General features: G+C 41.1%; 1 protein-coding gene across 3 annotated transcripts in view; it reads right to left on the bottom strand.

Moving 5' to 3' along the window:
- Positions 1 to 15,371, bottom strand: part of B9D1 (B9 domain containing 1) — a 154,299-nt gene that overhangs the window by 110,527 nt on the left and 28,401 nt on the right. For 2 of the 3 annotated variants that reach the window (XR_011314734.1, XR_011314733.1), the window contains exon 6: positions 13,745 to 13,812. Coding sequence is in view for 1 of the 3 variants with exons in the window: in XM_069734651.1 (XP_069590752.1) it covers positions 9,980 to 10,107; positions 13,745 to 13,812 (196 nt within the window). In the remaining 2 variants the exon portion in view is untranslated. Of the gene's footprint in view, positions 1 to 7,690; positions 10,108 to 13,744; positions 13,813 to 15,371 lie in introns of those variants that run through there. The other variant, XM_069734651.1, reaches the window with a different exon arrangement.

The raw sequence follows: 15,371 nt of genomic DNA, 5'->3' as shown, positions 1-15,371 counted from the left end.
GTATTATACTCCAGAGCTGCACTCACTATTCTGCTGGTGCAGTCACTGTGAACATACATTACTGATCCTGAGTTACATCCTGTATTATACTCCAGAGCTGCACTCACTATTCTGCTGGTGCAGTCACTGTGTACATACATTACATTACTGATCCTGAGTTACATCCTGTATTATACCCCAGAGCTGCACTCACTATTCTGCTCGTGCTATGACGGGGATGAGAATCCGTCAGTGGGCTCCCAATGACGGGGGGTTTACAACTTTTTTGACCTGTCTTTTTCTGAGTTCCTCTTAGCCGATTTATGACCACATCAAGGTTAAATGTTCAGGGAAACAAAAGAATCTGTAAAAGCCTAACGGTGCAAATTTTTTTAATGAAACCGAAATCGCAAAAATTATTTTTTTCATACTTTAAGGAAAAAAAAAACAAACATCTGCCTTTAATGGTGATGGAATGAAACTAACGATTTAGAACAATAGAAAACAAAAAGAGCAACCAGCCGAGAGAATTGATTGTCGGCATCAAAAAGTTTGACAAGCATCAGAGAAGAAAAACCTTCCTACACGAAGGAGAACAAAAGACTCCGATGTCAACATGTATAATGAAGACTCGTTCAGGAAATGGGTAAAGTAAGAATACAAAACTATGGAGTTAAAAAAAAAAAAAAAATATTCCAAAAAGTAAATCCAAAAAGACTGAGCCGTACACCCCATATCCAAGAAATCAGTGTGAAGAGGAACCGGTGAGTCAGTACTAGACCAAAGTTCTCAGCCGTAGGTTGATGCAGTCTAGGAGGTATCTGGATGCTGGTAAAATACCGGGTCTGGACACTTGGGGCGCTCTTGTGATATTTGCTTGAATACTGTATAGAAGTTACGACCTTTCACTTTTTGGATCTGCGTCTTCTAAAGTTCCATAGCCAGTCCGATCTAAGCCCGTGGCCACTTCTCAGTTCCTCTCTTGTGCCATCATATATCATACCCTTGAATTCTAATTCGTAAGCTCAGTCCCCCCAAAAATCATAGAAATTACCATTTTAAGTAAAATTAGCATAACCTTCAACCTTTTGTGACAACCCTGCAAAAACACAAGAGCTGGGCTGTGTCGTTAAATAATTTTACTCCTCCTTTTCGTGGAAACCCATTTAAAAAGGACCGGTTACTTGCTCAAAATTTTTTAGTAACTTTGTAAAAATCATTGACCTCTCCCGATTCTGCGGCTCTTTTCCATTTTGCGCTATGTCGATCCATTGCAGACATATTAACATTTGCAGCTTTTGAGCGCAGTATGTGAAATCTCTGCTTGCAGTCCAATTGTGCCTTCATCTCTCCCTCCCCAACAGCTCTGCAGAATATAAGACTGATGGTTCAGCTGTTGGGCTGTGATTGGCAGCGTTTAAGAGAGAGGGGTTAAAAAGCATAACCCCAGAGAAGACTCTGAAGAAACGCAGTGTTGTCCAACTAGGCGTTTCTTCAAAGCCTTCACTGCCAATCGCAGAGACCCTGCCAATCACAGCTCTGCAGCATCTAACACTGATAGACTAGTAGGTCAGCTATTGGACGGTGATTGGCAGGGTCTAAAAGAGAGGGGTGGCAGCACACACCCCCAGAGAAGACTCTGAAGAAACGCCCAGTTGGACTGCAAGCAGAGATTTCACATAGTGTGCTGCAAAAGTGACAAATGTGAATATCTCTGCAATGGAGTGACACAGAGCAAAATGGAAAAGAGCGGCAAAATCAGGAGAGCTCAGAGACTTATAAATGGTATTTACCTCAAATTTTTGAGTCCTCTTTAATGCTATAGTTGATCAAGACATCTCTTCTATATTCTTACCTCTATTTTTGTATCCTCTTCAGTGCTGATTTTTGTCACTATTTTGCTGCTGTCAAACTTCTTACTTCTCCACCTGTTTGATTTAATCTCTATGCTAAATTACTTTTCTGTGTTGTTTTCCTAAAGCCTTAATGGGTTTCATTACATCCTTCTATAAATGTTGATTAAAAATATTGTCAGCAACAAAGACACCTGATTTTGTGCAAATCAATGGAATATAAAACATATAAGCTCTATAGTTTTGTAGCCACTTACAATAGGTGATAATTCCTTATCTGAGGAGTCAAGGAGGTGGGGAGGGAGAAGCTGAATTATTGAGAGGACTCTTCCTGTTTCTACATGGTCATGGAGGTGGAGCTTATATTCTCTGGCACTTAAAGGGTTCTCCCATTCACACTAGGTGAGTACGGCTATTACATAACGTACAAATATTTTGATTCTGTACAATTTAGGCTATGTCAATGTTAGACAACCCCCTTAAAAGAAGTTGACCCATGAATAGTCACATGTCAAAAAAGTCTCATAGAAGTCGGTTTCTGGCCTCTGATGTGCCGTGCTCATAATCAACTTCCATGGAAATTGGTCAGCAAGTGTGGATATGCCAGAAAAGTCAAAAAATGGGACTACCCCTTTAAGTAGTGCTACGGCCTCTTCATCCTTGGGATCTATGAGACTACTAGTGATATGCCAGCACTTTATGAGCTGGAATAACCCTTTAAACCAGCTGTCTTATTTCTTTAGTCCAAAACGGGCACTTTGGGCAATATTTAGTGGGTTCAGCTATGACCATGGTAAGACATTATAATGAGGTAATCATCTAAGGGGTCTGGAACGGTTAGAAGCCCCCTTATAATATTTTTGATCCACTTTAATAAGAGCAGAGAAGAAACTTTCAGGTACTAAGCGTTGTAATGATTGGCGACTTTCAGCGGCTCGCGAGCAGAAAAAAAAAAAAAATCTCTTTCATCGTTCGACACTTTTATAGAAGACATAAAAGATGAAACAAAAACAATACAAAACATTCTGGCACGGCCCGAAATGAGCAGAATAAAAGAAATTCAAAAGAGCTGCAATCACAGAGATCGAGGCCGGGATGTCCCGAAACATCTTGTACCCTGGAATAATAAGAACGCTTTTTTTCCCCCATTAAGATTGGATCTTCAAGTGGAACACGCATTCAGATATTTTTTCTTTGATTTTATGGTGATGATAATTACACCGACACTTTCTTTTTTTGCAAATATGAGAACAGCTTTTTTTTGTAATGAAAAGGATAAATGTAATTATTGGCGAAAAAGGGACGGGAGGTAAAATATTATTGGCGCCTAGTGATTCAATAAAATTGTGGAGATTGGATGGAAAATACGTAGGACCTCATGTGATCGCAGATGATCTCGGTGGTCTACTGTAGGATGAGATGAGAAGGTCCCAGGCCAGTCATGAAGGTTGGCCACAGAAGATCCTCAAGACACCAAAACGCAGAAGGAACATCAAGGGTCGGATCCTAACCCGCTCTACAAGAGAAGCAAATGAATCAAGGCAGTACACATTTTCCAAAACGAGGAGAACAGGAGGATGGTTGTCACCAGTAAAAAGTCAAGCGATCAGGAGTGAGGTGGTCACGGTTAATGGAGGAGGTGACAAATTTTATGAACAAGAGAATGGTTAATACAGTTGTGATCACCTTCCCCCCATTGCAAGTTTATGAACAAAATTTACAACTTTGCAATAAACCAAGAACAATGTAAATAGCGGAACCCAAGGACTATGACAAGTTGGTTGGTTTCTTCGAATGCACCAAAAAGTCCACTTTTACTGATTACTGAAGTCTCAATTATTCACCCCTTCAGGACACGCGTACTTCGTATAACCCCTCTGGCTGTTATGACCTGCTGCAAATACGGTGCATAGCCAGAAACAAGCTTCTGGTAACATTACTGAGGAATATTAGTCAATTCGTCAATGGCCTCCATTTCATATTCTTGGATTGTCAAGAAAGTGGTCCAAAAAGTTAAAAATAGGGATCGTTCCCTTATCCAAACAAGGAAAAGAATAAAAAGGGATACAATGGCATAAAATGTTCCTAGAGATACAGATGGAAGCAGAGACCACAAGATCAGAGTTAATCAAACACACGGCCTGGACGTGGCAGAAAGAGGAGGCAGTTATCGGCTACCACAAAATTCCTGGTGGTCAAAAATCCTCAAGTGACTATAGTAGTCCGGCACATGATGTGGTGGCAACAAGCATTTAGGTTTCAGTTTGCACAGGAAGGTGCATACTAAACTTGGAAGGTATCCATATCTACATTCTAAGAGGTCACCTCTACTGACCTAAATACACAAGAAAAGTAGACTGAAATATGCTCAAAACCTTATAAACAAATCACAAAAATTCTGAGATTCTGTTCTGTGGGGCAATAAAACAAAAGTTAGCACTTTTTGGGCCCATGGATCAATGGTGTGTCTGGAGGATCAAGAATGAAGCATATGCTGAAAAGAAAACCCAGCCTCCAGTGAAGTATGGAGGAGGATTGGAGATGTTTACAGGAAAGCATGACGAGGGCTTGGTGACTTCTATAGAGAAGCATGGCGAGGGGTGGTGACGTCTATTAGTGAAGCATGGCATGGGCTTGGTAAGGTTTACAGTGAAGCAACGCAGTGGCTCAGTGGTGCCTACAATGAAGCATGGTGGGGATTTGGTGACGTCTACAATGAAGCATGGTGGGGATCAGTGATATCTTCAGTGAAGCATGGCAGGGGATTGGTGATGTGTACAGTGAAGCAAAACGGTGGCTCGATGATGTCTGCAGTGAAGCATGGCAGTGGCTCACTGATGTCTGCATTGAGGTATGACAGGGATTGTACATTTTATTAATTATTTAATTTTATAATTGGGGTAGGAACATTTTGATTGTAACTGCTGTACAAGTGATAATCACTGCACAATATTGTGCAGTTTCACCTGTCTTTCACTAGGGGGACTTGTCAGGGAGTCACAAAAACATTGAACTTTAGGAAGGCAAAGTTTGAACAGCTTAGAGATGCCCTTAATCTGGTAGACTGGGACAATATCCTCAGAAATGAGAATACAGATAATAAATGGGAAATGTTTAAGAACATCCTAAATAGGCAGTGTAAGCGGTTTATACCTTGTGGGAATAAAAGGACTAGAAATAGGAAAAACCCAATGTGGCTAAACAAAGAAGTAAGACAGGCAATTAACAGTAAAAAGAAAGCATTTGCACTACTAAAGCAGGATGGCACCATTGAAGCTCTAAAAAACTATAGGGAGAAAAATACTTTATCTAAAAAACTAATTAAAGCTGCCAAAAAGGAAACAGAGAAGCACATTGCTAAGGAGAGTAAAACTAATCCCAAACTGTTCTTCAACTATATCAATAGTAAAAGAATAAAAACTGAAAATGTAGGCCCCTTAAAAAATAGTGAGGAAAGAATGGTTGTAGATGACGAGGAAAAAGCTAACATATTAAACACCTTCTTCTCCACGGTATTCACGGTGGAAAATGAAATGCTAGGTGAAATCCCAAGAAACAATGAAAACCCTATATTAAGGGTCACCAATCTAACCCAAGAAGAGGTGCAAAACCGGCTAAATAAGATTAAAATAGATAAATCTCCGGGTCCGGATGGCATACACCCACGAGTACTAAGAGAACTAAGTAATGTAATAGATAAACCATTATTTCTTATTTTTAGTGACTCTATAGCGACAGGGTCTGTTCCGCAGGACTGGCGCATAGCAAATGTGGTGCCAATATTCAAAAAGGGCTCTAAAAGTGAACCTGGAAATTATAGGCCAGTAAGTCTAACCTCTATTGTTGGTAAAATATTTGAAGGGTTTCTGAGGGATGTTATTCTGGATTATCTCAATGAGAATAACTGTTTAACTCCATATCAGCATGGGTTTATGAGAAATCGCTCCTGTCAAACCAATCTAATCAGTTTTTATGAAGAGGTAAGCTATAGGCTGGACCACGGTGAGTCATTGGACGTGGTATATCTCGATTTTTCCAAAGCGTTTGATACCATGCCGCACAAAAGGTTGGTACACAAAATGAGAATGCTTGGTCTGGGGGAAAATGTGTGTAAATGGGTTAGTAACTGGCTTAGTGATAGAAAGCAGAGGGTGGTTATAAATGGTATAGTCTCTAACTGGGTCGCTGTGACCAGTGGGGTACCGCAGGGGTCAGTATTGGGACCTGTTCTCTTCAACATATTCATTAATGATCTGGTAGAAGGTTTACACAGTAAAATATCGATATTTGCAGATGATACAAAACTATGTAAAGCAGTTAATACAAGAGAAGATAGTATTCTGCTACAGATGGATCTGGATAAGTTGGAAACTTGGGCTGAAAGGTGGCAGATGAGGTTTAACAATGATAAATGTAAGGTTATACACATGGGAAGAGGGAATCAATATCACCATTACACACTGAACGGGAAACCACTGGGTAAATCTGACAGGGAGAAGGACTTGGGGATCCTAGTTAATGATAAACTTACCTGGAGCAGCCAGTGCCAGGCAGCAGCTGCCAAGGCAAACAGGATCATGGGGTGCATTAAAAGAGGTCTGGATACACATGATGAGAGCATTATACTGCCTCTGTACAAATCCCTAGTTAGACCGCACATGGAGTACTGTGTCCAGTTTTGGGCACCGGTGCTCAGGAAGGATATAATGGAACTAGAGAGAGTACAAAGGAGGGCAACAAAATTAATAAAGGGGATGGGAGAACTACAATACCCAGATAGATTAGAGAAATTAGGATTATTTAGTCTAGAAAAAAGACGACTGAGGGGCGATCTAATAACCATGTATAAGTATATAAGGGGACAATACAAATATCTCGCTGAGGATCTGTTTATACCAAGGAAGGTGACGGGCACAAGAGGGCATTCTTTGCGTCTGGAGGAGAGAAGGTTTTTCCACCAACATAGAAGAGGATTCTTTACTGTTAGGGCAGTGAGAATCTGGAATTGCTTGCCTGAGGAGGTGGTGATGGCGAACTCAGTCGAGGGGTTCAAGAGAGGCCTGGATGTCTTCCTGGAGCAGAACAATATTGTATCATACAATTATTAGGTTCTGTAGAAGGACGTAGATCTAGGTATTTATTATGATGGAATATAGGCTGAACTGGATGGACAAATGTCTTTTTTCGGCCTTACTAACTATGTTACTATGTTACTCAGTAATTTCCATTTTCAAATAATGGTAGGAGAATGTCCGGCGTCTATCAATGTGGCTGCTGACTGATGATCACTGTCTGGTTACATGTACATGATATAAAGAAGTAGACAAGGTTGTTCAGACATAATTATCTTTAATTACATAAAAAATACAGTTTATCAGCCAATATAAAAGAAAAGATGTATAAAATATACAAGAAGATTAATAAAAACAAATACAAAATATTACAAAAATAATTACCAACTAGTGCACGCGCCCCTACATCAGCCTCCTAATCCGAATACTGCAAATCTACGGACACCACAGAATGCCTGGTATCCCTATGACATGGAGGTATCCTTTCTCAAAGGTGGTTTATCGCTTTACAATATGTTTTTTGAAGCAACGTTGAGAACAGAATTGATAACAAATGTCCTTCCATTTTGTGTCTACAAAATAACAGACAACAATCAAACCTGGGTAGAAAGGCTGTATGACTGCGGGGGTCAGACTACACTGGGGATATGTTTGTAGTCTGTTACCATGGAGACACATTTGTTTCCTTAGTCACTCTAGGCAGAAAATAGGACAACATATTTGTTTTTATTAAAGACAATTAGAAAAGTTGCTCTATTTTTAATCTTAGACAGCAAAAACTATTGGTTTGTGAAAAGTAAAATTTAATAAAACAAAAAAAAATTGAGTCTCTTGATGCCGTCGACCGGTCGATTCTTTAGTGTTTTTTTTTTTTTTAGGATCCTCTTGCAACCCAATGTTTGTGGGGTCTATCAGGAGCCCAGGCTGCGTTTTAACCTGCAAAATCTTGTGCCTTCTCCAGAAGACCAAATGTTTAGGAAGTGAGAGATGGCAGCTGCTGAGGGTCACTGTTCGGGCAACAGCCGGGACGTCCAAAGGTCTTCGCAAGAAAATGATGCCACCGATCTCACATCTGAACTGTATGCTGGCAACAGTGTTGGTGTGGGATATTCTGAATTAGACGTAAAGACGACTTCATTATTATGATTAATTAGCGGGTAATTAATTCACTTACTGCAGCCGTTCACTGCACAAAAGGAAAAACACGGCCAATTACACCTCAGGACTTGGCACCCCGGTACACATGGCACAGGTGGAGTTGGCACAACAGCTACAGCTCCTGCAAAAACGCTCTAGATTGCGACTGACAGCTTTAGATCCTCATTTCATTCTTCAGCTCTGATGGAAATGTGACGGCTGAAAGTGATTAGTGTCGGCTGATCGGCTGCAGTGGTCACATGACAATGTTAATGTCACAAGACCATAGAGGGGTGCCGCATCAGGAGGCAAGTATCCATTTTTTTTTTTTCTATTTTATGGGTTCTTCATGAGAGGCTATCCAGTAGTGGAAAGTGAAGGTGCCCACTTTGTGACCCATAAGTTTACAAGACCACAGGTTCACATTTCTTCCAAGTTGCATGTAATGTTTGCAGCATTTTGCAACTCACAATATGACATCATTCAATTTCGTTAAAGGGGTTGTCCCACGAACAAAGAACATTTCAGGCAATAGATCTTGGAATAATAATAATTTTTCCCAACTGGAAGTGTTAAAAAAAAGTCTCTGTAAAAAAAAAAAAAAAAAAAAAAGGGCTGTGGCTGCTGGCTGTGTCTGCCTGTGAAGGAACATGGTCTGATCATACCACAGCTACTGGCAAGGTAGGAAGCAAAATAGAGTACAGACAGGACAGCAGCTAATTCTTACAGTGAGGTAAAACATTTCCCTGCCTGTTTTATCACAGGAGTGTGTGCTTCTGTCGCGACCCCAGTCCAATGAGCTCATCATAAATCAAGTCAGTGACATATGAGCTCAGCAGCAGGCGGAGCTCCTACCTCACTAGATTGATTTTTGTCAAGCTCAGAGGACTGGAGAAGTGGCAGAAACACTGACTCCTGTGATAAAAAATAAGGCAGATACATGTTTTATCTCACAGAGAGCAACAGCTGTAGGCCACCACTATGTCATCTTTAAAATGACTTATTCTTCCTCCCCTGGCCAGGAGATATGGTATGACTAGACCATGTTCCTGCATTGTCAAGATGCAGCCATTGTACAGCACATACTGCCAAAATTACCAATACCTGGTTTACAAACAGTATCACTGACTTGATTGGCAGCAAACTCACCTGACCTTAACCCCATAGAGAATCTATGGAGTATTATCAAGAGGAATTGAGAGACACCAGACCCAACAATGCAGACGAGCTGAAGGCTGCTATCAAAGCAACCTGGGCTTCCATAACCCCTCAGCAGCATCATAGACTGATCACCTCCATGACACGCCGCATTGATGCAGTAATTGATGCAAAAGGATCCCCGACCAAGTATTGAGTGCATTTACTGAACATACATTTCAGTAGGATATTTCTGACTTTAAAATAATTTTTCAAGCTGGTGTTATAAAGTATTGTAATTTACCGAGATAATGACTTTTGGGTTTTCATTAGCTGTAAGCCATAATCATCAACATTAACAGAAATAAACATGTGAAATAGATCACTCTGTGTGTGTGTAATGACTATATAATATATGAGATTCACTTTTTGTATTGAAGAACGGAAATAAATTAACTTTTTAATGACATTCTAATTTAGTGGGAAGCACTTGTAGCAGGGGCACATTAATAAGATTATCGCAACACAGGAATATATTTTTTTTTTAACACATCTAATTAGAGAACTTATTATTTTTCAAAGATCTTTTCATTAAAATGTACTTTGTTCGTGGGACAAACCCTTTAGGTTGTGATGTAGCACTGCCATAATGCGAGTGGATGAGAAGAGAGGCTCTTCAGACCCAAATATTAATAGCCTGCCCCTCTGCAGATCCAAGGGCTTTGCCCTGTAATGAATACCGAGCATGCCCCTCGTGATGGGAGCCGCGGGCTGGGCTTCTGACTTGGCCGCGTGGGTGAATTATGGGATAGAAGTCACCGCTGAGGTTGGAGTCTCGCTACAACCGGTGCTGTAGCCAAGTTTCTTCAGGTCCTTGGTCACGACGCTGAAGGATAGGGTGAGGAATCCTTGTGAACGGACCCGTGTGACTGCAGAGATACAAAGGAGAGAGGTCAATACGGAGACTGGACGGAGGGCGCTGAACCACCAGTGATAGTAATAGAGGGTCTGCAGTATGACACGGTAAGGCCGGGTCACACTACCGTATAACATTGCCGAGTGCTATTTATTATTTTATTGGATCGCACTCGGCCCAATATTGTACTAAGGGGCAGAGCAGATCAGTGATTACATTCTTATGCCAAATCAGGGGACAACCTGTGTAAAAATGTATAGAGACACGGTGAGGGGTCTTGTCAGAGTTTCTTCTTCTCTATGGCCAACTACAGGGAATTGCTCCATGTGCAATTCCCTAATGTAAAGTATCCCCCGTAATCCGTATTCTTTTATGTAGCAGATCCCGATTACGGTACATGGCCAGCAGTGATGCAAAGTGTAAATCATGCCAGCTTACAGCTCAGCACCAAGAAGCGTCTGCCAGTACGGAAAGCCAAGACCGAGACTCCAACGTCCTCAGCTCTGAGTCATAGAGAAGCTCAGCCATATTGTATGTCTGATGTCACACAGATCGGGGCTCCGCTGTGTACTACTAAATAAGGAAGAAATGTGCAACCTGGAGCGCCAGGAGGTGCTGATGTCATATCTTATGTAAGATCCACAGAACAGAAATACCCCGGATATTCCTGAGTGTACAAGGATATAACTACTATAATACTGCCCCCTATGTACAAGGATATAACTACTATAATACTGCCCCTATGTACAAGAATATAACTACTATAATACTGCCCCTATGTACAAGGATATAACTACTATAATACTGCCCCTATGTACAAGAATATAACTACTATAATACTGCCCCTATGTACAAGAATATATCTACTGTAATACTGCCCCTATGTACAAGAATATAACTACTATAATACTGCCCCTATGTACAAGAATATAAACTACTATAATACTGCTCCTATGTACAAGAATATAACTACTATAATACTGCCCCTATGTACAAGAATATATCTACTGTAATACTGCCCCTATGTACAAGAATATAACTACTATAATACTGCCCCTATGTACAAGAATATAACTACTATAATACTGCCCCTATGTACAAGAATATATCTACTGTAATACTGCCCCTATGTACAAGAATATAACTACTATAATACTGCCCCTATGTACAAGAATATAAACTACTATAATACTGCCCCTATGTACAAGAATATAACTACTATAATACTGCTCCTATGTATAAGACTATAACTACTATAATACTGCCCCCTATGTACAAGAATATAACTACTATAATACTGCTCCCTATGTACAAGAATATAACTACTATAATACTGTTCCTATGTACAAGAATACAACTACTATAATACTGCCCCATGTACAAGAATATAACTACGGTACTATAATACTGCCCCTATGTACAAGAATATAACTACTATAATACTGCCCCTATGTACAAGAATATAATTACTATAATACTGCAACTATGTACAAGAATATAACTACTATAATACTGCCTCTATGTACAAAAATATAACTACTATAATACTGCTCCTCTGTACAAGAACTTAACTACTTTGCAGACTGTGCAGCCATGTTATATTTTAGAAAGAGTAAGCTTTCTCTTGACAACCCTTCCAAACAGGCAAAACTTGTTCAGTCTTTTTCTAATTGTACTTCCATAAACTTTAACAATTAATACGCTAACTGAGGCCTTTAGTCTGAGCTCTAGCTTCTTTTTTTTGCAATTTCTCTGGTGAGACTTTGTAGTGGATTTGCTGAGAAATCCACATCTAGAAAGAACAATAATCGTTCTGAATAATCTCTCACTGTGGAATGATGGCCTCCAAATAGTTCAGAAATGGCCTTATAACCCTTCCTAGCTTGAGGGACAGTGTCAATTGCTTCTCTAAGATTGCTGATATCTTTCCTGAATGCTCCAGACCAGGAAAATGCCAAAACTTCTGCTTTTATATAGATGTGGTCACACTTACTGAGAACAATTGATTATTTATGTACAAAAGAAGTTGCACCCTGTCGTGCTAAAGCATGTAGACAGGGAATATATGAAATATGAACAGCAATACTGCTCTGGATAATAAGAAAAAATTGAGACGCTTAGCGCATACAGTAATTTGGTCAATCCATGCAGGCCCAGCAACCAACGACAAGGTGGTCTCAAACTGCTGGGACCCTAGGTGTCTAGTGTGAATACCTCTCTTAGGCTGAAGTCTGATTTCCTTGGTAAATGTGGATACCTCTCTGTCTTCAGTCTTATGAGAGGTAATCACACTAGACATGTAGGGTCCCAGAAGTTTGAGACCACCTTGTCGTTGGTTGCTGGGCATGCATGAATTGGCCAAATTATGTGCCAAGCATCTCAATTTTTTCTTATTATCCAGAGCAGTATTGTTATTCATATTTCTTATATTCCATGTCTACATGCTTTAGAATGACAGAGTGGAACTTCTTTTGTATATTGTATATGGAGGTGGCTGCTTATAGTGTTATACAATTTCAATTCAGAGGGTGTACTTAGTTTTTCTCGTAATACTGCCACTAATATATGAATAAATAATATTTACAATAGAATATTAATATGCTATGTCCCCGGCCCTCGACATAGACCGGAGTGATGGTTCTGTTTCCATCTCACCATGATGTATGAAGATGGATGGTCCGGTGACGCACGCTATCGCATCAATCATATTAACGTTGGGTTGGGGGGGCCGTAGTTGGTTCCTGTCTGGTTGGTTTAGCATCTGTGGTGGGTGAGTGAGGCTGCGGTAAATGACTTAGCAGCTTGACGTTGTGTTAATTAAAGACGTGTTTAATTCACTTATAATGCAGCTTTCCCGGCGCTCCGTCTCGGCACTAATGGATTGGACAAATTAAGGAGCGCTTTTCAGGCTGGAGCTCTCATGTCCAGTGGGCACTTCATGGCTGATGAAGGTGACCTTCATTCTGGACCACAAGGAGAGAATTACCCATGTTTTGTTCTATCTAGGTGTATGATAGACAGACAAGTTCTCGTGACTGGTAGGGTCCAACCTCTGTGGGTAGGTTTTAAGCTTTATTGCTCGTACAATCTCCTTTAGGAGTGAGGATCATAATTAAAGATCACAGTCTACAGTTGGACCAAATACTTAAAGAAGCCCTCCAGTATCCGTCACACCGCTATTTCTAGAGGGCGGAGAATAAGTGATCCGGATCAGAGTTGGCTCCCGATCTGTAACACTGTGTGCGCCGTGCTATGAAAGCATAAAACATTTGTATGTTGCTGCACAAGCGCTAATTATGTACTTGGCAGAAGATGCCATTTCTATTGTGCGCTCAGAAATAATCAGACTCCGCAAACTCATGCCTCCACAATGTGATTCCTAGAACAGAACCTGATCCCAGGATTAAAAGGAAATACCAAGAACTCCTGAAAGGTCCATGCGCAGAATCCAAGACTGACGCGTTTCATAGACCTTGTGACGTTGACATGTTTTCTTTATGTGGTTATTGCAGTACAGTCACCGCTATCTTCTAACGAGGGATTGCAGAACCCTGTTCCCGGGATCGATAGGTGCCCAAGGGGTCAGACTCTCGGTGACCAGAAAGTCAAGAAAACCCCTTTAAAAAGGATCAAGTATAAACAAGCCTTACCTTCTCTACCATCACCTTGAGCCACGACTTTTGGGTCTGTGAATTCCGGCCGATGACCTGTGAGCCAGCTGTTGAGGGAAGGCAAGGACATATAATATAGACAAAGGGTACAATAGGGCGATATTTGGGAAATACAGGCTGTCACCTATGGCCTCAGAAGAACAACTCCCTGAAATGGGCATCATCCCTACTGATGCCAGATTACCAATGCAGAAAGACATGGACAGAGGGCGTGTGCCATACACAAGAGGGCCGTCGAGGACTGCAGAGATTTACTGGGGTCACAAGTAAAAATAAAACCTCCCGTATAAACTCTAACCCACGCTCCGTAAGAAACAAAATATTTAAAAGGGGTTGTTTGGCTTCCAAGTAGCTCTTCATGTCCTCTGTTCATGACTGCCATCAGCCAAAGTGGATCCAGAGAGAATCTCTTCCTCTGGAGGACAAGACATGTCTATACATTACACAGTTTTTATTTGAAATCTGTGAGCTTTAAGCGTAATACTTCATTTGCCCTGCGGGGGTGCTGTAGGAAAATTGAACTCTTCATTGTCTGTTTTTTCAAATTCCCTATTAGGTCTTTCATTCAGGACTTTTATCTACTAGACAGAGCATACTTGCCATGTACATTATTTGCACATAACGTTCACCGATTTCAATGAGAACCGTGCAGTACCTCTTCTACCCTCCGGGGGAGCTGCTGGCAAATAGAACACATTACACTATAGACTATTCCTGGGGAAGAGGAGGGGCTAAAGCTTGCTCAGTTCATTTTCTGTAGACCCCTTTTACAAGAAAGGCATTTTTTTCAAAATGCAACCCCTCCTTTATATACAACCCCCTATACACACACACACACACCACAACTCCCTTGGGATTTGTAGTTTGTCATGACCGGGGGGGGGGGGGGACGGGTTGTAAGCGCAGACAAGGGAGGGCGTCACAGGTGAGAGAGGACAGTTCCTTAGTCTATATAGTCATTACCAGCGGTGCCCATAATATAATATCCCGATGTCAGGGAAGCATATTACGGCCAATTTCATAGGAAGCTGAATTATCTCTCGGGAAGAATGTTCGGTTATTTGCATCAATTGCAGAAAGTCCAATGATCGACATGAAAGCGAACCTCCCTTTAATCACAGAGCCTATTTGCAGGTATTTAAATATTCAGAATGACAGTGATCTTAGATTTAATGGGGGAATTCAGGCAGTGAACTTTTTTTTTTTTTTTTTTTTGCAAAAACTGTTTTTGATTATTTTCATCTTACCAACATAACGAGATGGGCGAGAGAGAGAATTAGAAGACACGAGACGCTCCTCCTGTCATCACCTCACCGAAACGGCAAAATGCCGATATATTATCAAAGTAACAGGACGGTCAGATACAAGAATGGTTTCCAAAGGAGATAAAGTGAATTGGAAGAAAAACCTTTATAATGAGACGTCGCTGATTGGCAAGAGGAAGGGACGTCGCCGAGGGACAAGAGGAAGGGACGTCGCCGAGGGGCAAGAGGAAGGGACGTCGCCGAGGGGCAAGAGGAAGGGACGTCGCCGAGGGGCAAGAGGAAGTGACGCCGCCGAGGGGCAAGAGAAAGTGACGCCGCCGAGGGGCAAGAGGAAGTGACGC

The sequence above is a fragment of the Ranitomeya imitator genome, chromosome 7 (assembly GCF_032444005.1).
Source record: "Ranitomeya imitator isolate aRanImi1 chromosome 7, aRanImi1.pri, whole genome shotgun sequence".
NCBI classification, from domain to species: Eukaryota; Metazoa; Chordata; class Amphibia; order Anura; family Dendrobatidae; genus Ranitomeya; species Ranitomeya imitator.
Note: the sequence above shows the minus strand (reverse complement) of the source record. Positions and strands in the feature narration are given on the sequence as shown.